General features: G+C 37.2%; 1 protein-coding gene across 3 annotated transcripts in view; it reads right to left on the reverse strand.

Annotated features, from left to right (window-relative positions):
* Positions 1–23,838, reverse strand: part of ESYT2 (extended synaptotagmin 2) — a 79,213-nt gene that overhangs the window by 33,486 nt on the left and 21,889 nt on the right. For all 3 annotated transcript variants that reach the window (XM_079301062.1, XM_079301061.1, XM_079301060.1), the window contains exons 2-6: positions 15,834–15,875; positions 15,112–15,246; positions 13,250–13,326; positions 7,595–7,667; positions 6,676–6,765 (exon numbers count right to left, since the gene is read on the reverse strand). In XM_079301062.1, coding sequence (XP_079157188.1) covers positions 6,676–6,765; positions 7,595–7,667; positions 13,250–13,326; positions 15,112–15,246; positions 15,834–15,875 — 417 coding nt within the window. The remainder of the gene's footprint in view (positions 1–6,675; positions 6,766–7,594; positions 7,668–13,249; positions 13,327–15,111; positions 15,247–15,833; positions 15,876–23,838) is intronic.

Below are 23,838 nucleotides of genomic sequence, written 5' to 3' on the forward strand. Positions count from 1 at the left end.
CCCATTCATTCCACCATCAGTCCTTACAGCATGAAGCATGGAAAACCAACTACACAAAAAACTTGAGATTTGTGCCACTAAGAGTGGTCATTCAGACAAGAAATAGAATAAATAATAAATAAATCAATATTATAAATATATATATTAAATTAATATAATAAATAATAAATAAGTACATATAATATCAGAAATTCTCTTAATTCACTTAATGTACAGGAATAAAAACAAAGACCAGTTTCAGAAATGGTGAAGACAAATCCTATTCCATCTGAAGCTGAAGCTCAGAAACTAAAAAAACGTTTTTACGTCTAAACACTTTGCAGGATTATTAGAAAAGCTTTGCAAATAAATCTTAAGCCATTAAATGTCTTCAAACCCCTGGCAAAACCAAGATTTCACTATTTGGGCTTTGAAGGCAAGTTCTTCTTGAAGATAAATTTTGTTGCATTTGCCCACCACAGAGTTTCGTTTCCAGTTCTACCAGAAGCACCCATCAAATTCTAACCTTAATCTACAGGTATTAGAGAGAAATGCTTGTTTTGTTTTCTATGCCTACATTTTTTTAGTGTTCTATCTGCCCCAGCCATCACCTCAAGGTTCCTGTCAATAAAGCTGTTTCAAATCTGCACTTGGTTTCCAAACATAATCAGACCAGCAACAGATACACTGTTTGCAACTTAATATGAGCTTTCCAAAAGACAACTCGGGAAGTAAAAAAAAAAAAAAAAAAAAAAAAAAAAAGGTCCTTATAGCTGCAAAAGTATGGAAGTAACACTGACAGCAGACACACATACAGCAGAATGAGAAGAAAGGAGGCAAAGAATTTCTTCATAGGCAGGAGGGAGCCCTCCAGCCACAGTCCAGCAAAATAACAAGGGGTTACATTCTGTATTTTGGGCACTGCCATGCCAGGACTCGCTGGAGAAGAACAGGAGCCCCTAACATGTGGTTCTGTCACAAGTAACAGCAATGCTGCCATCACAACTAACTGAAGAGTCCTTTGGAGAAAAAGGGAGCAAGTAAAGGACTTGCCAGCTGATGAATCTTTTATGAAGTACAAATCTAAAAACTTTCCATATTCAAAAAATAGCTTAACAATGTAATTTCCTCCTCTGTCACCACTTTAAACAATGCATAATTCTCTTAGTTTAGCTAAATTCAGAGAATGCCAGCTGGTTCTCTGCAGCAGAACTAACAGGGCACTGGAAAAACTGTGTGCAGGATTTGTCACTAAATGAAATTCTGTCAGAAGCCAGAAACGATGGTGTCTTTCTACAACACACCACAACCAAGAGAGGAGATGTGCCTGGCAGACTCTACCAACCAGCTCACTGGACAAAGGCAGGATTCCAGACACCACTTACACTCTCCAGTGAAATCATCTGTATGTCCTGTTACTCAAACCTCTTACAATTCTTCCTCTGCTCAGAGAAGTGATAACAAATTTTATTGCCACCCTGAAAATCAAGAAATTTACATCTTACCAAAACTCTGTACAGAGCACTAATGCAACACATACATTGGAAAAGGTTAAAAAATAAAATTAAAAAATAAATTCCTTCAGCCAATAAGAAAAGATAGGCTAAAAACTAATGAGCATTTCTATATACATGGGGTGCTCTCAAGACTCTAGAAACCTTTACAAACGGGAAAAATACATACTAGAATGTATATAATATACAGGGCCATAAATAAAGTTCACAGAAGTTAAAAAATGCTGCCTGTAAACACTGCCAACCTTGTGGCTTGATTTGGCTGCCATAAGCAATACTAATTCTCAGAAGAGAAGCCACAGAGTATTTTAAAATGCTGATTAACAATTTCCTGCTAAATGAGTTAAATGAGAAGTGTAAGATTTTTGTTGGAAAACTTAAGCTCTACAAAAGGCCAAGAGGACACAATTCCATGGGATAAAGTGTGATTTCCCTCAGGAATGCATTACAAGGAGGGGACTAACATGCCCTCTACTGTTAATTGTGAATGGCCATACAGAGACAAGGTACAATTTGTTTGTTAGTAGAGCAAAGCCCATCACCACCTACAATACTGAAGTGCTGGCATTGCTGTAGTAATTTAATATGCAACATTATCCAGTGTATCTCCCAGGAAAAATATAATAAACTCAAGCTCTTAAATAATATTACAGAGAGTAGGTGTTTCCCACTGGTTGCTATAGGAAACACAGCATATCTCTGCATAGAAATGGTACATTAAAGATTTTCAGTTGTAACTCTCTGAAGATTTAAATGAGACAACTGCTAGAGAGGTAAGATGTGTACTTGAGAGAGTAGAAGACACAGCAAGTGAGTTGAAATGACCAGAAGAAGGATCACAGTTGACTTTGCACAAATCCAGTGCACCTGCCGCTCTCCAGTGTCAGCTACTCACAGTTTCATTCAAGCCAATTCTCTCCACCTTCTCTACTCCTTACTACCCTTCTACCAGTCTGCATTTTGGTGCATATCCTCACACCTTGACACTCTCCTGACTTTAGAGAGCTGGATCAGGCAATTAAAATACATCTGAAGGACAGGAAACTGGTACTTCTGGTGTTTAATATCCTGCCAGCTCATGTTCTTTAGCCAGCTTCCTCCAAAGCAGAAGTTTCAGCACTGGTGCAAGAGAGACAACAACACTGAATGGGAGGGCACAGGGAGAAAAGAATAATGTACTATGGAAATATCAACTGTGATGGCCCTTAAAACATCCCATAAGCTACCAAAATCTAAAATCACTGAGAAAAAATGGAAGTTGTACCAAATTATAAGCATGCTGAGTAGCAGTGCAAAACATTCACTTCACAAGCAACAAGACAAATTCGTAACAAATATTATTCTAACAGTAGCTGTGCATCAGCATTTATCCAGGTGTTCCACAAACCTTACAGTCCCATATATTCTAAAGGCATTCTGTACATTCTATATAACCACACTGTTTATTTCCATCCATTTCACTGGGATGATTATGGCTGCAAGCACTTCTCTTTGAGTCTAATTTTTCATCAGGACTTAACATTTTTAGATGTCCCATCCAACCAGTTTTCCAAAGGCAGGCAATATTAGATGAAATTAAACCTATATAAAAAAATCAATCAAAACTACAGGACAGAACCAATCTGTAAAGTGAGTAGAAGGAGAGTAGTACTCAAGTCAGCAAGTAGAAGGCAAAACTGTGAATCTGAAAATGAGAGCTTTGGAAGAGCTGCCCATTTTTCCTGGAAGACATCCTGTTTTGCAGCCATTGTTCTTTTAAGAACAATAGTATTTTAATGTTTGTCTTATTGGGAGGGTTTTGGCTTTCATTAAGAGAAAATGGTTGGGTTAGGACACACCCTCAATTCTGAGTATGCCACAGAATAAGCTTTTGAAAATTATCCATTTACAACTATAAGCCCTATAAACTTCTATAACTGAGCCACAAATCAAAATTATGCACTGATTTATGCTAAAAGTAAAATGGTAACTAAAACTTTGAGAACTGACTATCTGGCAAATATAAATAATGTTAATATAATGAGAAATATGCAAAGAACCTCACAAATCCTGACTGTTAATCCAGTGCTACCTTCTCTCTAGCACTGGCACTCAGACTACTTCCAACAGTAGAATGCCCATATTTCCCTCCCTTAAAATGTCCTACATATTTGGTCTTATAAGCTCATGAAACTTAATGACCTTCTTCACAATAACAACAACAAAATGCAAAGTTTCATAAGATGGAAGAACTCTTTAAAGATCAAAAGCTTTATGTATTACTCAGAAATATGAGACTGGTAAACTCATAGGCCATGTTGCCTTATATAGTCATTAAGTCCAGCAAACAGATGATACAGAGCAAGAGGAATTGTTGCCAGTTACTTTAGACTGGAAAATATGAGAACAAAATCTAATGCTAACTGCCAGCTAATTCCTCTTCTCTTCTAACAAAAATATTTAAGAAAAGCTTTCTTTGGCTGCAACCACCTGCTCTCTAGTAAGAGAACAGAATTTGGTTCTTGCTATAATAAGCATTATTTTACATTTTTCTACAGAAGTTAGAAAAATAAACACTGAGAAAACACATTGTGGTGGGAAGAGAAGTCTGCTCAGAAAAAGCTCAACAGCCATGCATAACTGTCAAAGTTATGAGTCATGTTAGATTATTTTTTGAACTATTCACCCTTAGGTTTGCTCAGGCCTTGACCACTATGTAAGTTTTTTAATGAAAGGAGGGTGAAAAAAACTTAACATTTTTGTAACTGAATACTTATGGGGAGGGCTTCACTTTTAGTTCAAGCTGATACTCCACTCTACTTCCCATTCTTTTTTTGTCCCACTAATAAAATGTCAGGGGATAGGACAAAAGACAAAATTACTATGGACAAAGTTTTTCCCAAAGTTCATAAACTGACCCAAATGAGGGGTGTTTCACTTGATATGTTTTTAGTTTCTTCTCTCAGGTGCAAGTTGTCCTAGTTAAGTACTTTGCAGATGCATTGCACCTAGAAAACAGTGGGCACAGGTACAAGAGTTAAAATCTACAAGAGAAGTCTCTGGGAGCAGCAGAAGTGGAAGGTTTGGATACCTGGGAAGCAGAGCAGTGCCAGGAACTACTTTTAAGGATTCCTGCTGCTGATGTCTCCCTACCACTGCCAGCTTTCCAGCCTCTCTCCTAGAAGGCACCAAACAGAAGCATCTGCAGGAGGTACCCCAGGGCAATCCAGCCATACTGGGTCAGGCCATGGCTCCAGCACAGTGTCAGAATGGCTCCTACAGCAGGACTGTGCAAACATAACTGAGAGACACAACACAAACCACATCTAGACAATGGAGAAACGTTATTACTGTAGGGAAAGAAAAAGGCAATGCCTTTGTGGCAAGTCCACACAGCTACACTTTTCTCCCTGCTCCCCTAAACCAGAATTTTTGCATTTAACTTGTTTATTGGATGGTCTCTGGAATGAGCTGGGGACTGTACTGAGTATGGAAATTGTTTAGGAGAGGATTAAATAGCGAAATTATATCAGAGTATGCTAATAATTACATAGTGCAAACCAGCATAAGACAACACTCAATCCTTTTCAAGGCCATGCTTACTTTGTTAGGATAAACATGAAGATTAACAGTTGTCCTACACTCACTGCTCAGTTAGAGATTAAAAATGAGGTGAAACTTAAGCAGACATCTAGTGTTTAGGCACACTTCAAAGAAATCTGTGGAAATCCAAATTTGGACTCATCCAACGTACTTCCTCAATTATTTCCAAATAAGAGCAACAATGTTTTATCAGTTTTGCATGAACAAATTCACTTTTACTAAAACACTGCCTAAATCAGGCACAAAATATTTCTAAATTCTTGCATATTTTACTGAGATTTAAGTCTCCATTCCAAGTACACATGGTTTCTCTAGACAGATAAAACAAACCACATAAATAACACATAAACACCTAAAACCAAACCTATCTTTTCAACATGGTAGCAAAAATTTATCATGGAACATTTGTTCAAAAGAACTGTATCACAAGAATGCAATTTCTTTAAGAAAGTCACAACATACCTTCTAAAGCTGTTGAAAAATTCACTCTCACCCCCCAAGCCCAGACCAACTTTTCAGTCTGAAACTGCTGATGAAACCAGATGATCAATTTGAGATGCTTCAAAGAGTTGAAACCCAAAATTACATTTGTAATTTGTGACTCGCCAGTCTGAAACTGTTAAACCTTGACATAGTAGTTTTAATGTTTAATTAGAACATATTCAGGGAAAGCTTCCAATGGAAAATATACTTTCAAGTAAGAGTTGGAAACAATTCATTTCTTGAAAGAAGTCTGTGGAACATAAGAATTTCCACTTGGTTCACATTTTCTGTTAAGCTCTTACGGATACTTAACAGCAACACCAAACCTCAAATTGCTGAAACTGCCTCACACACAGTTTTGTTCAACTCCTGTGCCTAAAACTGAAAGCACTTGAGGGCTGTCCTCTTGTTAACACGTGCCAGTTTGGCTGTGTCCTTTTCATATCAGCAAGACCTTGCTGGTTCACCTTTGTTTTACTATTATTCCAGCCCAAACATACACTTTGGCCTAGCATATTTTCCAGCTGAATTCTGTGACCTTCTCTCTGCTCTCCACTTTTGCTGTTATCATGATCATTTTGAATCCCAATTCCATCTCTCTATGTGCTTCATCCACCTTCACACTTGGGTCACTGGTAAATGTAGAGGAAATTGCCCACTTGCTATCTAGCACAAAAGCTTCACAGTAGGTGGGTAATTTCCCACTCTAATTTTAATTTCTGTTAACATCAGCACTGGTTTCCTTAACAATCCTGCACAGATTTTGTGAAATTTTAAGTCAGATCATGTTTATCTGCAGAATATCATGAGAACAGCAACAAAAGCTTTTTTACAACCAATCTAGATGGTATGTATTGATCTTTCCTTACCCAGAAGACTTGCAAGAAAAGTTTGACAGCTTTGACAAAACACACTTCCAAATTCCAAGGTAATTATTATCCATCTTGGTTCCTGCTAGCATTCATAAAATTTTTCCAGTGCTTATCTGTCAAAGTTCAACCAAACAGCAGTGATTCCCCAAACTCTTTCCTTTTGCTGCTTAATTCTTAGTCTATAATTTTCTAATTACCATCATCAAGGCTCAAAAAAAAGTGGAAAGGGAGATAAAAGTACTTACAGGTTTCCTAAGGAAAAAAAGGGATAGTGCTCCAATTAGGGGCATGTCTCCAATTAGTGGTTCCAGGATAACTCTCATGGTGCCATGGATCTGTGAAAGGGGAAGAAAAAAAGACAATGAAACTGATTTTAGTCAGGTTTTAAATAAAATTTATTTGCTGGAAATGCTCACACTTCTAATTCATTAAGTTCTTGTTTATGGAGGAATTTTATATATATATAAATTCTTGGTTTATATGTCATCCAAACCCCCAAAAATTAATACAAGCACATACCAGTTGTGCTTAAAAATTCATTACATTCTTTATCATGCAGTGTATCATTGGTGGTAATTTTTTAGAAGTGTGAAGTAGATTATTTCTATAGCTCCACATAAACAAATGTGACACAAGAAGCACAGTGGCATCCCCAGGTACTGGAACAAAAGCAGGTAAATGCTTATAAGTGTGTCAAGACACACATGCAAAAGAACTAATTCTTCACTTAGGGAAAAATTTGTTATCAGAAAATTAAGGAAATCTCAGAAACAATATCAGAAGGCAATTACTGATAGTAATACTAATAGTAATTGCAGCTAAACCAGTAATTATATCTGACCTTATATATTAGAAATAAAATTTTAAGCTCCATGGTGCCTTTACAAAGTGGGACATCACTTGAACACATCACATCAGCTTGATGTGAAATTATCTCCAGCTTTTTCTGTAGTAAATGTTATGTATTTGTTCTACATCTTAGAGGAATTTTTTTCTTTTGTTAAGTCATATTACTGAAATTCTAATGCAGTATTAATATTATTCAAATGAGAAAAAAAAGTAAACTACAAAACTACAGAATTATTGTTGCTTTCTTATAGATTATTTAATCAGAAAATAGTGATTTAGTGATACGAAAATCAAAATTAAAAAGCTGAATTTCACCTGTATACTTTTCACACCAGCTCTGCAGAAGTATCTCTTGATCTCCAAATCAATTTCACAGTTTCCAACAAAACTAGACCAAAAAAGAAAGCATACATTTCACTTTTATGGACTACACTGCAATAAACTGTTCTGTTTTGCACTGTCATTACAACATATTTTGTCTCTCAGTGTATGCATAAAAAATGTATGATGAATTATTAAAACATTAAAGGTGCCAGTTTGCTAAAATATCCCCTTTCAAAACATCATCACTGTCATCAAAATCACCCAAATTAATACCTAGGTTTGTTACCACCTTCAGAAGGATGCATAATAGGAAACATGCAAGAGGCCCTACTTTTGGGAAATAATGGACACAGAATTCCTACTCCATTTCAGGAAAGCTCTCCACAGATCTCATTGATTGTAAATGTACCCAAATCCACTCTCATCTAACATAATCATGAGAAGCACTAGACACATCTGGTGGTTATGCTAAAAATGAAACTTGTCTGAAATATTCATAAACTTGCTAAGCCAGTCATATTTCGAATTTCAATAAGCAGGGCATGCTGAGCTGAATGATCTTCTGAACAAATCTTAAGCCAAGAACAGTTGAGCCCCTTCAGAAGGGAGAGAAGGCAGGAAGCAAACTAGAGAACATATTAAAAACTATACAAGTTTTTCCCTGAACAGTTCTAGCAAGGTCAAGTGATTGAAATTGTCCAGATGCTGCCCTGTATTTCAGATTTGGTGAAGTTAGCAAAAAGAAGTCCCATCTATTTTGCCCATGCTACAAGATCATTTACACACAACTCAGGCTTGGATTTTTAGCTGCTTTCCCTGAAGCTTCATGCAGGTCAAGCATGTACCAGTAGATCTGGTACTGCTGGTACACACTGGTTCTGAAAACTAATTTTAAAACTCAACAAGGAATTCAGGAAGAAAGCAGGAGACTCTGATTTAGCACAGAATTGGCCAGAATGAGAGCTAAAAGCAAAACCCAACAGGTTGAGTACCATGCTCCAGGTGGGGAGAGATGAGCTGGATGATGACACCAGCTGAGAAGACAAAGGCTGTAACAGAAGGACAAATGAAATCTGAAGAGCTTTCTGAACAGACTGCCCAGGTAAAGAAAAGGGAAGAAGGAACTAAGTGGGATAGAGATGAGCCAGATTAAAGCCAGACACTGCTGAAGGGAGGGCAAAATCATTTCCTCTGCAGAGCATCCTGTTCCAGATTCTGTGCAGAGCTTTCTGCACATTAGTTCCACAGACATGGACTGTGCAGTGAAACACTGTTAGCTGTGTTTGGCAGCATGAAGCAATATTATTACAAAAATGCTTAGGGAATTGTGAACAAAATGGAATTGCTCTCTTCATTGGCCATTCTAGGCTCAAGTCAATATAAATGAATTACTCTTACAGCAGGAATAGAACAGCAGGATTGCTGTTCCCTCCCCCTGAGCCTGATGGCCACAAAGTACTGCCAAAATAAAAAAAAGGGTAAGAGCTGCTGCATTCCATATATCCATTATCCAAACCATCTGTATCCTCCCCTACTTTGTGTGTGGTAGTGCTGCCTTTGGGATTTCAACAAATGCATATCTTATCAATCCCTTAAACAGAAATAAACAATAGTACCAAGAATTTCTTGTAAACATCCATCACTGGAATTTATTCTTGACTATTCAGAAGATAACACCATGCAGAATCTTTTTTGTTCAATGGCCAATTTGGGGAATTGGAAGACAACAACATGATGGGGTCTGTGTCAAAGGAAGGAGACAGTTGCTTTCCTTGGAAAGAATGTAGTATGACTGTACAGTTTAAAAATAGGTATGTAACTTTAAATACACAATTTAAAACTATGTAATTTCTATTTTTAACCTATCTAACTATATATAGAGATAGTAGAGATATATATAAATACACTCCCATATATATATATATGCAATTGCATAACAACATGACACAGAGAAACAAGGTCAATTAAAACCTGCAACTGAAACCTCAATCTCTGCACTCTGCAGCATCAGAACTATTTGTGTTATGAAGACTGGGAAGCAATATGCTTATTTGAAAATCCATAACAACACAATGACAAACTGAAATAAAAATAGTAACAAACTGCATTTGAGGGGACTAAGTCAACAACATTTAACTTTATTATAAAGTTAAATATATGGTTTTATCCCCTAAGATATTTGGCTGGGTCCATTAAGAGTCAATGCCTACACAATTCCACTGTAATATACCATACAACTTGAAAGGTCATTTAGCAAGCAAATTCTATACATTCAGATCATAATATCCAGAAATATTTATGATCCCTTTAAGGTACAGAACACTTGAGATAGATTACAGTCTAATGAGGACACACTCATAATAACAGCAGCTGTACAGAATCAAAAGAGAAGCACAATGTACTGCATGTGGCAATTGTAACCCATGGAAGATACCCAGAAGAAAAAGAAGAAAAAATATAAGGTTATGGCAAAAATATTTCCTATATTACAGTGATATGTGGTTCTGTACACTGGACTATCTTAATTGTTTTTAGAAAGTCTTTTGGCCCAGTTTTTACAATGATCTTCTGTCAGTATCATGTAGTGAGTCTCCCCATTAAAGTATTCAATGTTTGAAAAAATCTGCCATGTGTTTCAATCTACAGCCTAAAACTCTTTCAGTGCATAAATTTTTTAGTACCATGAGAAACTGAAAAAACTCAGGCTATTAACAACCACTTCTTCAATCTCTAAATACTTTTTGCTTTTTTTGCTACAGTTTACATTTAAATTGACTGAGTTTATCTTGTTTTCTGTTGATCCATAACCTTTACCCAAGTATTTACTACATTCATACACTTTAGTAAATGTAAGATTTCTTTTTAGTAACAATCTATTTAGATTTTATCTTCATTTGCTCAAGTGGCTGAAATTTTTCCCTTGTCCATATCTGTCATCAAGAACTAGATTTCTAAACTGTAATGGGCTTTGATTTTTTTTTTTAACATAAACTCACAGTAAGAGAAAGGCAAAGCATTCCCTTCACAAATATGGTCCTCAAACTGAAACTTTAAATACATTCTCCAGTGAGTGCCTTGTGGATTAGCTATACAAGCTACTTAGAGTGAAATTCTTAATTGAATCCTGAGTGATGCACAAAACCTGTTCCAAAGAGTTCTGAAAAATAGCCTGAAGCAATGATTACAATGCCCTCAATATCCTTGCAGAAACAATAGAAATTAAACAAAAACACACTCCTTTTGCAATTAAAATTAAAAGCAGATTAAAAAAAAAAAAACAAACCTCAAAGATGATGCAAAAAAATGCTCTAGAGTTCTGGAGACACATTGAAACTACTTTAATGCACTATAGAAGGTCCAAAGCAAATGAACACACCCCACCATAAACAACTGACAGTAGAAAGGGCTAAAAGAAGCCACAATAGTGAAACTGCAGGATAAAAGGGGATTCTTAAAAGAATTAACGTACTTTAAACTGAAAAATATATAAATACAATCTTTCCTTCCTTCCCTCACCACACACCCCACAGGGCTTGGCTTCCTACAGCTATTCTTATGAATGTTTAGAGAGGTTTTTGAGAGGTCCTTCTACATTGTATTTAAAGAATATAAAGGGTTTATAGAAAGCTCCTAACTTTAGAAATAAATTAAAACTATAACAAACTAATTTAACTGGAGATTAAAATGTACAGAGATAAATACTCCAAAGGATGGACTTTCTCCAGCAGTGAGACTGTTCTTTATAATCTTGCAAAACTCCAATATAAGACAAAATTTAGGGTTGGTATCTGTATTTAACTCTCTATCTAAGTGTACCAAGAGACACTTATTCTTTCTGTTAAGACTGAGACAATCCCAGTGATAAGAATCTCAGAGGATATATAAATCAAACTATTCAAAAGCAAACAACATCAAACAGTAACAACTGGCACAGGGGGCCAGGGGGGCTCTCTGTCTTAAACTTGCACACTAAAAGTCTTTGAAAAAGAGCCTGTTCTGAATGAGGTGCCAATGACAAGTCTTAAATATTAAACAGGACTTCCTTTGATGATGGTTTTGTCTAAGCTTTAATTCCTAGAAGCTGTGATAGTCACTCCAGAGCTCTTGTTTTCATTTTCTTCCTGGAAGCCAGTGCTACTGGCAGTAGGGACTGTAGGCTGCTGATTCCACAGGCACTCAGCTGCACTATTATTGCTATTTAAACCAAGGAATTTATTTCAGCCTTTTAGACTGGTTTCTATTGCAGCTATCTACCACTTCTCTAAGTAGGTTCCAAGGTAATACAATGAGACATATGGGTAAAGATTTCCTTCAGGTCTCTGTAACAGGGCATTATTCCTGAAATTTTTCTACAAATCTACTGGCCTTTTTACTTTTATCTACCTCATCAGATGAGCAGAAATTAAAAAAAAAAAAAAAATCAAATACTAGATTTATTCTGTCTTCCCAGGAATAGTTCTGCCTTCAAGGGAAGAAGTGGTCTTGGAACAGAAACAGCTTCTCAAAAACAATTTCTCTGGGCTGTTCTGTCAGACAAGATTGTTCTCCTGAGTGCTTATCTCTGAAGAGTGAGGCTGCTCTCCCAGCTGCTGCCAAAAGTAGCAACAAAGAGAGAACTCAAGAGAAAACTCAAGGAAGTTGCTCCATTAAGGCTAACACTTTCACCCAGTGAAATAAGTTCTCAAGAGCAACACCAATCCCTGGTTTAGATAGCTGTCTTTTTCCTACAGAAATGAAGTGATTCAATTCAATAAAGACTGGGCTCTGCTCACAGACACAGCCCCCACTGCTCTGGAGCCCAGGGAAGGAGACAGCACCTTTTCTCTTATCACTCTGGGGCCTGCCCAGTTCTGCCAGAGCAGCAAAGGCTTCAGCATACCTGAGCTTTAGACAAATATTTCAAATTTAAGAATAACTGTGTTCAAATTTTGGGAGTGCCTCTGGAGCTGAGATGCCTGATGACCCTCCTGGCCACTGCCAGGGAAGGAGTGGGGAACACAGGAGGATGAACTTTGCTGGACTGTCAATGTCTGACAAATTTGGCCTTTCCATAACCCAAAAACAGGAAAATGTAGCAGATTGTATTGAGAATGACTCGGGTAAATATAGGGTCGACCTACTGAGAAACCTATATAAAAGGGGTCATGATGATATAGCAAAGAAACCTGAAGCAATGGAGCATAATCATTCTGGCATTTTATAATACACAGATTTACTCTGGCAAAATAAACACAAATTCTTCTGCAGCTATAATTTTTTTTAGATAATACTATGTTAATAAAAAATCTAAGTAACTGAGAAAAGTAAAAAACCAAAAGAATCTTGCATCTTAGATTTCAGACTATATTTAAAGAAAAGTATTAATACATTAAGAAAAAAAAATCAAAGATAGTGCATTATCTTTGGAAAGTATTTTTAAATTAACAAACATGACTTTCATGATGAAATCACACGGAGTTGATATTCCATTTCCTTCAGATAAATGCTATTTACAGCATGCAGTTTCTTCCTCCATTCATACATAATTAGAATTAACTGTATTTTCATATTGAAGCAATTCTCCTTTCAGGCCAAGGTAACTGCCAAATCAAACAATGTGCAGATTATAATGCATGGACTTCATTGTAATATATTAATAAAGTTTACCTGATTTGAAGATCCAAAATGATCTGCCTTTTGTCCACATTTTCAGTGTATACTTTCACACCATTTATCCTCAGAGGCTGCAACAATGAAGCAATTAAAAGTTGGATTCTTCTACAGAAGTATATTAAACTCTTAACTTTGAAATAAGGGTGAATTTAGGCATATCCATGCCTGAAGTTAAGCACCTATTATAAACATTAAAAGGTGTGCAGTAAGGCTATCAATTTAGTTCAAATTCTTGTTTCAAGATTTGCCAGAAAGATTATTCAAGAATTACCTTTCTAGGATCCAATTATCTATAATCCTTCCAGCAATTACCTTAGGTATAGACCACTAAACTTCAAGATTTACAAAATATTTAATAATCAAGCTTTGTCTCTCCCCTGCATAAACATCTGATTTCTCTGTAGGGGTGTATGTCTAATTCTCCCAAAGAATTCTTTTCTATGTAAATACAAAAACAAGCTAAATTTAGTTCACAAACAGACAGCTGCCTTAAGCGAAATTTAGTGAGAATAGATGGAAAAGAATCTGTAATTCCCATAAAAAGCTGTGTCAACCACTGTCTCTCTAAATCATTGCATTTACACTCTTCCCTCTGTCCCATCCTCATACAGAATTAACACACATCAATCACACACACAAGCTTCAAACATTCATCAAACACTAGACAGGAGAGGATGACTAACAAGAATCACTTTTGAGTTTCTCCTTTCTTGAAAAATATTCATATTTCTATTTACACCTTTTTGATAATTTATGTAAAATCAAAATCTCACTGCTGTGTTGGGGCTGTGCAGTTCAATCAACTCAATCAAGGCTGCAATATAAAGTATGAATAGCTGTTTGTCCTGTCCAAGGTTACCCAATCCAGCAGAACCATACAGAGGTCTGGGAGCTAATCTAAAACCTATTTAAAATTAGTATAGCTTAAAAGGAATGCTACAGTCTGTAATACAAATATATCTAGGGCAGGACTGAGGACCTGTGTAAAAGGATTTACAATTTAAAAACATAAACCCAACACACAAAACATGCAGTAAAACATAATGAACTGTAACCTATATGAAATAGAGTCACAAAGAGAGGAAAAAAAATTCTCCTCTATCACACCTGAAAATTAATTTCAGGTTTTCTAGCATTTGAGGGTGTGTGGGGGTGTTGATTTTTAAATCCTTACTTGAAATTCTATTTATGACAAGCAATAGAAACACAAAAGACAACTTCAAACAAAAGCTGCTAAACTACATCTCAAAGCAGTGAAGTTCTGGTTAATGCAGGGACAATTAAGTAGTGCTGAACTTGCTGCAAGCAGAGGGAATCATTCTCAGCTTGCACAGGTCAAACAGGCTCTCCTGCAGGCATGAGACCCCTTCTTTCATGGGATGGAAAAGCAGACAAACATCTTTGTGCCCCTTGATACTGTGTTAAGTGCTGTCCTTGAATAGCCAAGCCAGCAGCCTTGTCATTGACTCCATACAAAACATGATCAGAAGTGCATCTGTTACAAGAAAACTGCACTTGGATCATCTGGCAAAAGGATAATGGTCTCTGCTCACTTAATGTAAAGCATTGCATGAACAGTATTAAAATCACAGTGCTGTCAGCTCTTCACATGACCAGGCATTACTACACTGAGTCACCTCCAAACTCTCAGTCAAATTACTGAAGCACAGATGCCAGGAAATGCAATAAAGGCCCTGCTAAAAAACCCACACATTTTTATTTTGATATTACAACAGAAATCAGAATCAGGCTTATGACCAAGTGTCACAGAGAAATATTTCTGTGTAGATTTGAACAGGCTACATGAAAATACTATGTAAAACAGTCTCTCTTAAAAAACTTCACCAGACACTGACCTGATGACCAATATCAATCTTCGTAAAACTGAAGGTACTGAGGTGGTTGTTTGCTCCTCTTACTGCTGGTTCTATGGTTTCTCTGAAGAGTTTCTCAATGAATTGACAAATAAAAGGCCACATCTGTTTTACAGTCTAAGGAGAAAAAAAAATCTGCATGGAAGTACAGTTCTTGAATACATGAATAAGTTATAAATGTAAAAAAAAGCAGGATTTCATTGCATCTGAATTTTTATCTGAAAAAATAAATTCTATATTGCTTTTATTTTCTTACTATTTTCCAATTAACTCATGTTTTTCTATGTTCTTTGAATGAAAGATATTTTTTTAAAAGTAAGCTACATAGATTTATATCTTAGATTATCACACACACAAATCAAAACTGCAAATTTCATTTATTTTTAGATTGTAGGTCAGGAATGTACAGTAACTGGAAAGTATCCCAGACAAGTAGAAAATTAAAGATTTTGTTTACAGCTGCTATGACTTCCACACAATTATAGCTGTCATTACTATAATGCCACTTCAAATCATTCGTAAAACTCATAATTTCAGCACCATGAAACTAAATTTAATCTTTCTTATGACCAACTGGATCAACAACCAAGTGTATAAAGAATAACATCAAGACTACTCTGTTCTCAGATTCCTACCTCACCTTTTATTTTAACCTCAGCTTTCCCTCCTGCCCCTTCCCATTTGGGAGTAATGCTTCTCCTTACCTTGTTGAGCCATTCTGCTCTCTCTGTGTCTGGAAAATGCACCTAAAAAAACCAAAACAAACACAAAACAAAAAATTAATACAAATACAAAACACTTTTTAGTTAATTGTGTCCAGTCATTTTTAATACCGGAAAGTTTAGGGATCTCCCTAGACAGTGGACAACATATTGAGCAGTGAAAACTCTTGACAAGAAAATTAAAACACAAGCAAATTAAAATACAAACCCATTCCTGAACTACATAAATATATGCTTGGACTAGTTTCTAATAGTAGCACCTGGAGTAAAGTATTGCTGTAACAGCATGGACAAATTAAAAAACAAGCACAGCCAACACAGCCAGTGTCAACCAATATTAACATAACACACACGACTGCCAGAGTCCCCACTGCACTTCTACTTCCTTACACTCATGCCCAAGCTTTTCCAATGTCAATAAATCATGGCTATAAATACTCAATCAGTGAAGCTGAAGCTCAGAAATATGGATTTAAATTTGGCCAAAATCCCTTTGAAAGACATTTCTAGTTATTTCTTTTCTTAAACAACTGCAGAAACCAATCAGAGCCAGTGTGACAGTTTATACATGGAGCAGAAGGTACCCAAGGCAATAGGAAAACATCAATTAAATTCTGGAAGAACAGACACAGTTTTCCAGATATAGAAAGAGAGGACAGTTGGTAGTTTTACCTTTTACAAACACACGCACACAAAAAAACCACCCCAAGCAAAAATCACCACTGGACAAAAATAAAGCCTTGAAGAAATAGAGCTAACAAGAATTTCTTCAGAAACTCACAGGCTCTAGAACAAGGTGCAGATCAGACTTCCCAAACACAAAGAGCCTTTGAACATGCTAAAAAACCATGACCTACATATAGTGACTTTTGTGAAACAACATCTCTACTTAACCGAATTGCAAAGTCTTAATCTCTTCATAGCGTAACAGATTGTGCCACTGGCTTCAACAGCAGTTATTTTTATTATGCATATCCCAGATGTGAGCAGTCAGTGAAAGACCCACCCAAACTGTATTTTCAACAAGATGAATCTGAAAGCAAGCCCTGTTAACGATTTTTCCCAGTTTTTATTCACTTCTTGCATTAACAAGCAGCACTAACATATTCTTCATATACTCAATCCACCCTCAGAGCAGTCCCTAATCACATCTAAACCCAAAATCTTTTTTTATACAGCCTTTACTATGCTGTCCCCCAGCAGCATAATCAACAGTGGCACAGTTATCTCTTCAGTCTGTTTCTTTTTCAACAATCCCAGGTCAATAACAAAGGTATTTCTACAGATTCTTGAAGAATTACAACTGCTGCTTTCTTACACTGACAAGAAAGGCTGTCAGCAACTTTTTCAAATATAACACATATCTCTCAAAAGCATTTTAAGTGATGCAAAAATGTCCAGTGATCTGACTGTGAGGAAAAATATCCAACATCATTTATTGTACTAAATAAGTTAAAAAATAGAATTATTAATAATAGACAAAAAAGTTTGGGAGTCATTTTATTCATTTACAATTAATTTCCTAGAAAATTATGGTGGGTAGAATATCAGAACTCTGTACTTGGAAGGTTGGGGGTGGTGCCCACTTTTTTAAAACAAAAAAGACATCATTTGTTTTCTAATTTTGCAACACAAGCAGTTACAACAGCTTATAGCTGAACAGAGCTCACATTCAGTTTTTGTCTTGCAGGGTGCTCAAGTTGCTCCCAATGGTCAAGAAGTTTAAGAAACAGAAATAATGAACAGTTATCCCCAACACTAATAAACAACATTTTGATCTTTCCTTTAAAATATTTGGCTTCTGAATCTGAAAACAGAAAAGTGTCAATTCTCAGTAATGACTTGTGCATGATGTTGGATCAACATGTTTAATTCTGATTTGCTTAGAAGAGCGATCAGTGATGCTCAGTTTCACTGGGTGAGAGCTGCAGAGGTGTTCTGTTCTACACAAAACAGAGGTAATCCAAGAGGACATGGTCAGCAACCTGCTACACCACTTAGACAATCACAAGTGTCTGTGGCTGGAAGGGATCCACCCAATGGTCCTGGGGCAGCTGGCAGAAGTGCCCCCAGAGCCACTTCCCCATCATTTACCAGCAGTCCTGGCTGAGTGGGGAGGTCCCAGGTGACTGGAGGGCAGCAAATGTAACCCATCCAAGGGCCTGAGGAACTACAGGGCTGTCACTCTGACCTTGGTGCCAGCAAAGGTCGTGGAGCTGACAGTGACCCACCTAGGGAACAAGGGAAAGGCTGTCCCTGTGCTGACCCAGACTGCAGTGAAGCCTTTGACATGTTCTCCCACAGCAGAAACTGGCTGCTCATAGCTTGGACCTGCATTCAACTAGCTGGGTAAAAATCTGGCTGGATGGCCAGGCCCATAGAATGGTGGGGAATGGAGTTACATCCATGGCTGTAAGTGGCCAGTCACAGGTGAGGTCCACAAGGCTCAGTGTTGGGGACACTCCTGTTTGCTGTTGTTATCAATGACCTGTGTGAAGGGATCAATGGCACCCTCAGTCAATTTGCAGGTGACACCAAGTTAGGTGGGAGTGTTGATGTGCTGCAGGGCAGGTGGGTCTGGAAAGGGATCTGGACAGGCTGGAATGATGCACCAAGGCCAGTGGTGTGAGGTTCAATAAGGGCAAGTGCCAGGTCCTGCCTGCATTTGGGTCACAACAATCCCAGGCAGTGCTACAGGCTGGGGACAGTGGCTGGAAGGTGGCCCTGTGAGGAAGGACCTGGGGTGCTGGTGACAGCAGCTGAGCATGAGCCAGGTGTGCCCAGGTGACCAAGAAAGCCAAAGGCATCCTGACTTGGATCAGAAATGGTGTGGCCAGCAGGACCAGGGCAGGGATTGTACTGGGCACTGGTGAGGCTGCACCTGGAATCCTGGGGCCAGTTTTGGCCCCCCAATACAAGAAGGACATTGAGGTGCTGGAGCATGTCTGGAGAAGGGCAGTGGAGTTGGAAAAGGGCCTGGAGCACAAGTCTTAGCTGAGCACTTGATGGAGCTGGTATTGTTTAGATTGGAGAAAAGGAAACTCAGAAGAGACCTTATTGCTCCCCACAATTACATGAAAGGAGGCTGTAGCCAGGTGAGAATCACTCTCTTCTCCCATGTGAAAAAGAGAGAGGATAAGAGGAAATAGCCTCAAGTCACACCAGGGAGGCTTCAAAGGGATATACGAAAAAAATTTTCATGGAAAGAGTTGTTAAGCATTGGAAAAGGCTGCCTAAGGAAATGGTAGAGTCACCAGTGCTGGCTGTATTAAAAAAATGTTGCAGCTGTGGCATTTAGGCACAGTTTTGTGGTGGATCTAGTAGTGTCAGTCTAATAATTGGACTTGATGATCTTAGAGGTCTTTTCCAAGATTCTATGATTCTAAGCCATTGTAATGAAAAACAAATTAAAAAAAAAATAGAAACAACAGATTAAACACACAGATGAGGAAAGGAAAAGAAAAGTCATGGAAATACCAAAAGCAAACCTGTCTGCTGTGAGTAATGCAAGATATAACAGTTGTCACATTCACAATTCATTTTTAGTCTTCTGTACAAGTATCCAGTTGACATTCAACAGAAGAGACACACTTGACTTGAGAGAGGCTTCCTGCTCTAAATATAACTTCAGCCCAGATGAAATTCACCTTCCTCCAAGGGGTGATCCAACTTCCCAGATTCAGAGTACAAACTTCTGAAGGCACAGGCCACATTCCCTGAACCATGCACACAGCTGATATCCAGTACACCTCTGTGGAATGAGGAAAAGAGGAAGGATCTCTCTTGCACCTATCAAGGACTCTTCATGTCCAGTCCCAAATTATGCAGAAACACTTGAGATAGGTTGGGAAATAAACAAGAGGCCGCAGATACTCCAATCTACCCATATATGATAATTTATTAATTTTTGATTGTTTAATATAGTTCAGTTTGGCACCTATTCTGACACTCAAAACAGAGAGCAGAGAACCTTATATTTTCAAGACTGAAATTTTCAGTCAAGCCAACCTTAAATCAAAAGCTGGGCTTTGCTTAATCTGTAAATGCTTCAAACTCAGGTTGTCTGAAAACAAAGAATAAAATATTTATCCATCTACTAATCCCATATATTTTATGCCTGCTATATGAGACCACAATACTAGTGACAAATTTATGTTCTGCTTTAAGAGTTTTTGACTTCAAATACAGTCTTATGCACAGACAACAGGAGAATGCCTGAGGGATGGAAGTTAGCATGCTGGATCAGCCAGCACAAGAACATTAAAGCAACTGCACAAACATTTTTATGGCCAGAAGCAAGAATCAGACTTACTGATGGGCAAAATCTGTTAATTCTTGTATAAAAATCTATTGACAAGCATGACAGAAAGAGACAGAAGTCAAGATTTTAACTAAGACAGTTAAGAACTAAAACCATTTTCCTCTTGGCTTGTGCTAGCAAATTGCTCATGCAGGTTTGGCAAGTGTGTCATTTCAACCACTTTGTGTAGTAATTTATTATTCAAAGTATAACAAGAGAGAACTGTTGCAAGAAATGCACTAATGGCCATGTTCAACACCAAAAACATCCTACTATTACATGTTCCAGAATAGTTCTATTATTAAACACTACCTTGCAAAATACTTGGAAGTGCTCAAAAGATGCATTTTTGACCATTAAAAAGACATCATTTGGCTTTCTCACACAACTGCTTGTGCTTAGCTCTAAACAACTTTCATGTTTACTTTCTGTTTCTGATCCTGCACTTTCAAAGCCTCAATTCAGACACAGTGTTTTTTGTAAGGATCAATAAAATAGCAGAAAGCACCCAAGGAATGCAGTTCCTTATTCTGTCTGGGAAGACAATAAAAGAAAAAAGGGACAAAAGAAAGCCACTTACAATAACAAACAACAGTATAAACATTTCTTACCCACAGTTATTTCATTTTTCAAACTCTCCACATACACTCTTCATATTGGCTAAACTGACTCCGTTTTCTGGCCAGACTATGATTTGCATCTTTCCAAGGACACAAGGCTAGATACAGAACTATTACACTCAAATACCATGGACTAAGGATTGGTGGGACATTTTGAAAAGTCAAATAGCAATCAGCAAATAACATGAAGTGAGGTTCAAAGTGCAAATAATAACATTAATGCCCTAATTCTTCATTCAGATAAAGGAAATTTCACTTATCTACATAACTGTCACTAAAAGCAAGCATCAACAAGAAATTCAGAAGGAAAGACATGACAATACCCTTCAGTAAGTAATGTTGAATTGCTCTCAACACAAATCACAGGTACTAATAATCTACTATAAATATAACTTGCATAATAGCTGTTACAATTCACTAATCCCCTTGCATTCTTCTTTTAAAAATTCTCTTTGAAAGCTTTTTCCCTCCTTAAAGGAATTTAGCTAGCAACCCTTGTTAAATTTAACATTTATTTGATGATTATGATTAACACGAAGCCCCTAACTATTATTTACATAACTCAAACAAAAAATGCAGCACCTGCACTGAAAGTACAGAACTACAGGTATTGACCAGAGCACTCCAAAAACTGAAAACTTCTGTTGTTACAAACCAACCACTTCCTCATGAATTGTGTATTACAGCAATGGAAGAAATGGAAGGAATAAAAGCAGATTAAATTTAAATTTAAAAAAATAATAACAACAACGAATAAAAAGCCCCCCAAAAAGTCCCCCCACAATTTTGGGTTTCTTATGTTTTACATTTAAAGAGTACAGGTAAGAATTCAAATGTTCTCAGGCACACGGTGTGATTCTTGTGGCATCCTGTGTAGGGCCAGGAGCTGAACTCAACAATCCTGATGAGTCACTTCCAACTCTGAATATTTTACATTAAAAATAATGTATTATCATAGCTATGTTTAACAGATACTTATCTGAGCCAGCATTACTCAACTTATGCTTAGCTCCTTCCATTTGCACTAATTATTTGTTGCTCCAGCTGTAAATCTTAAAGAAACTATACCAGTTACTTTAAGGTCAGACAATATAATCAAGTTTCTGGAAATAGTTACAATGCAGCAAAGTATTCTTGAGCAGTTTTCCAGCTATTTCACAAATATGTCTTCTGTTAGATACCGATCCCTTCTGCTTATTTTGGGAAGCTAAAATTACATATAAAAATCCTTCTCTCTATCAAAAGTACATTTATCTAGTTGAAATGTAAAAGTATATAAGGGTACCACAGTAAGTTTTGATAGTCTATTCATGCATAATCAGTGGATAGGGAGACCATACCACAGAAGGAAATCCAGGACAGAAACCTAAATTAGGTGCTCTAAAACCTTCTGAAAGCACAGCATAAGCAGTTACTTAACTATTAAGCCTAAAGCCAGTGGTGTGGCAAAAAACCAAAACACACTAAAATTAAATTATCATTTGAATTATAGCTGACAGTTTGTCTAAACTCACTGCACTTGTAACTCAAAAAGGTCAGAGAAAGTTACTAAAAGAAGCAGCCCAGCATAGATACAACAAATCGTGTCATATAGTGATATTCAAGCTCAATTTAACAGATATTCACTTCAGTTTTTTTCCAGTTGGTAAAGCAGGCTGGCCTAAGGACATTTTAGCTAAAACAGAGCTGAGCAGGGCTAATAGCTTAATCCCATGTATTCCAGCCAGCAATCCCCTCTCACTCTGAAGCAGAAAGGAGCAGCAATAGGTGAACTATTTTGTTCCTTTCCACAGAGGAACTGACCTGGAGTCTTCTGCTACTTGACACAACCTGCAGAGGCTTCTCCTCAAACACAGACTGAAGGGAGGACCCCTCCTTTTTGACAGGAGCTAAAGGGGGGCTGTGAGCAGCCAGCCTCTGTTACTTCAGCAATTCACCTCCAGGGTTAACCCAGAGATTTTCCTGACTTCTATCAATACTAGAAATACCTTGGCACTCTCCTCCTCTGAATAACAAGAAAATATAACAAAATATTTACTGTTGCAGAACTGCAGGATTCAGTATTTCTGAAACAAAAGGTTGAATGCTAATAGTAATGATTCCTTAAAAACCCTGCAGGCCTTTGCTACTAAACTAACAATCAACTGTATTTCCATTACTTGTGGTAATCTGATTCAGTTCCTGTTTAGCATGCCTTGGGATGGATTTTGTGTTTGCAGTTTTAAATATATTAAAATGATTAGCCTTTGAAAAGCAAAATTCATGCTCAGGACTACAAATGCAGCGTGTTTGCAGTATGAGAATTAAGCCAGGACTCCTGAAACAGGTTCCCTGAGAATCATTACAGATGAGCTGCATGTGCCACATCTTTCAACAGAAACATCTGGAAGGTCCAGAAGCAGACTGAATATAGAAAATCAGTTTTGTCAAACAACTATTTATGCTCATAGGGTACTTCACAGAATAACAGCAAGAAAGACCCAAATAAATCAGTATCAACTAATCTATAAGTGTTACAAAATAAGCAGTACACGTTTTGATAATAATTTCCTATAAACAAACAAACAAAGTTTAAAAAAAATCAAACATCAGAGAATTAAGGGCAGCAGAAAAAATAAAACTACCCCCCTTCACATAGAGTACACACACGCAGGGAAAGATACATAGATAAAGGAGGTGAGGAAGGACCCTAGAATTTTTGCCATGGCCCTATGATCATGACAAAGTAATGACCACAGTAAAACAGAACTACTGGAAAAAGTGAAAACATACTTAAATGAAAGAAACAGCTGTAATATCAAGCAAGATTAAGGACATTATTTATTTATAAACTGGAACATAAGCCATTTAAGTGCTTGGACAACACACTGGAAAACAAAATAAACCTTTGTGAAAGAAGCAATTACACTCCCTTTGAGTCAGATTTGCACCTATAGGACCAGAGTGGCTTTAGAAACACATACTTGGTACCCCACCAAATGTTCCAAAACACTCTACCAGCACAAACACTGTCATCCCACGTGAGCTGCCTCTATCAGTTCAAGCCCTGTGAGGTGCCACAAGTTAC

The sequence above is a fragment of the Erithacus rubecula genome (assembly GCF_903797595.1).
Source record: "Erithacus rubecula genome assembly, chromosome: 3".
Lineage (NCBI taxonomy): Eukaryota > Metazoa > Chordata > Aves > Passeriformes > Muscicapidae > Erithacus > Erithacus rubecula.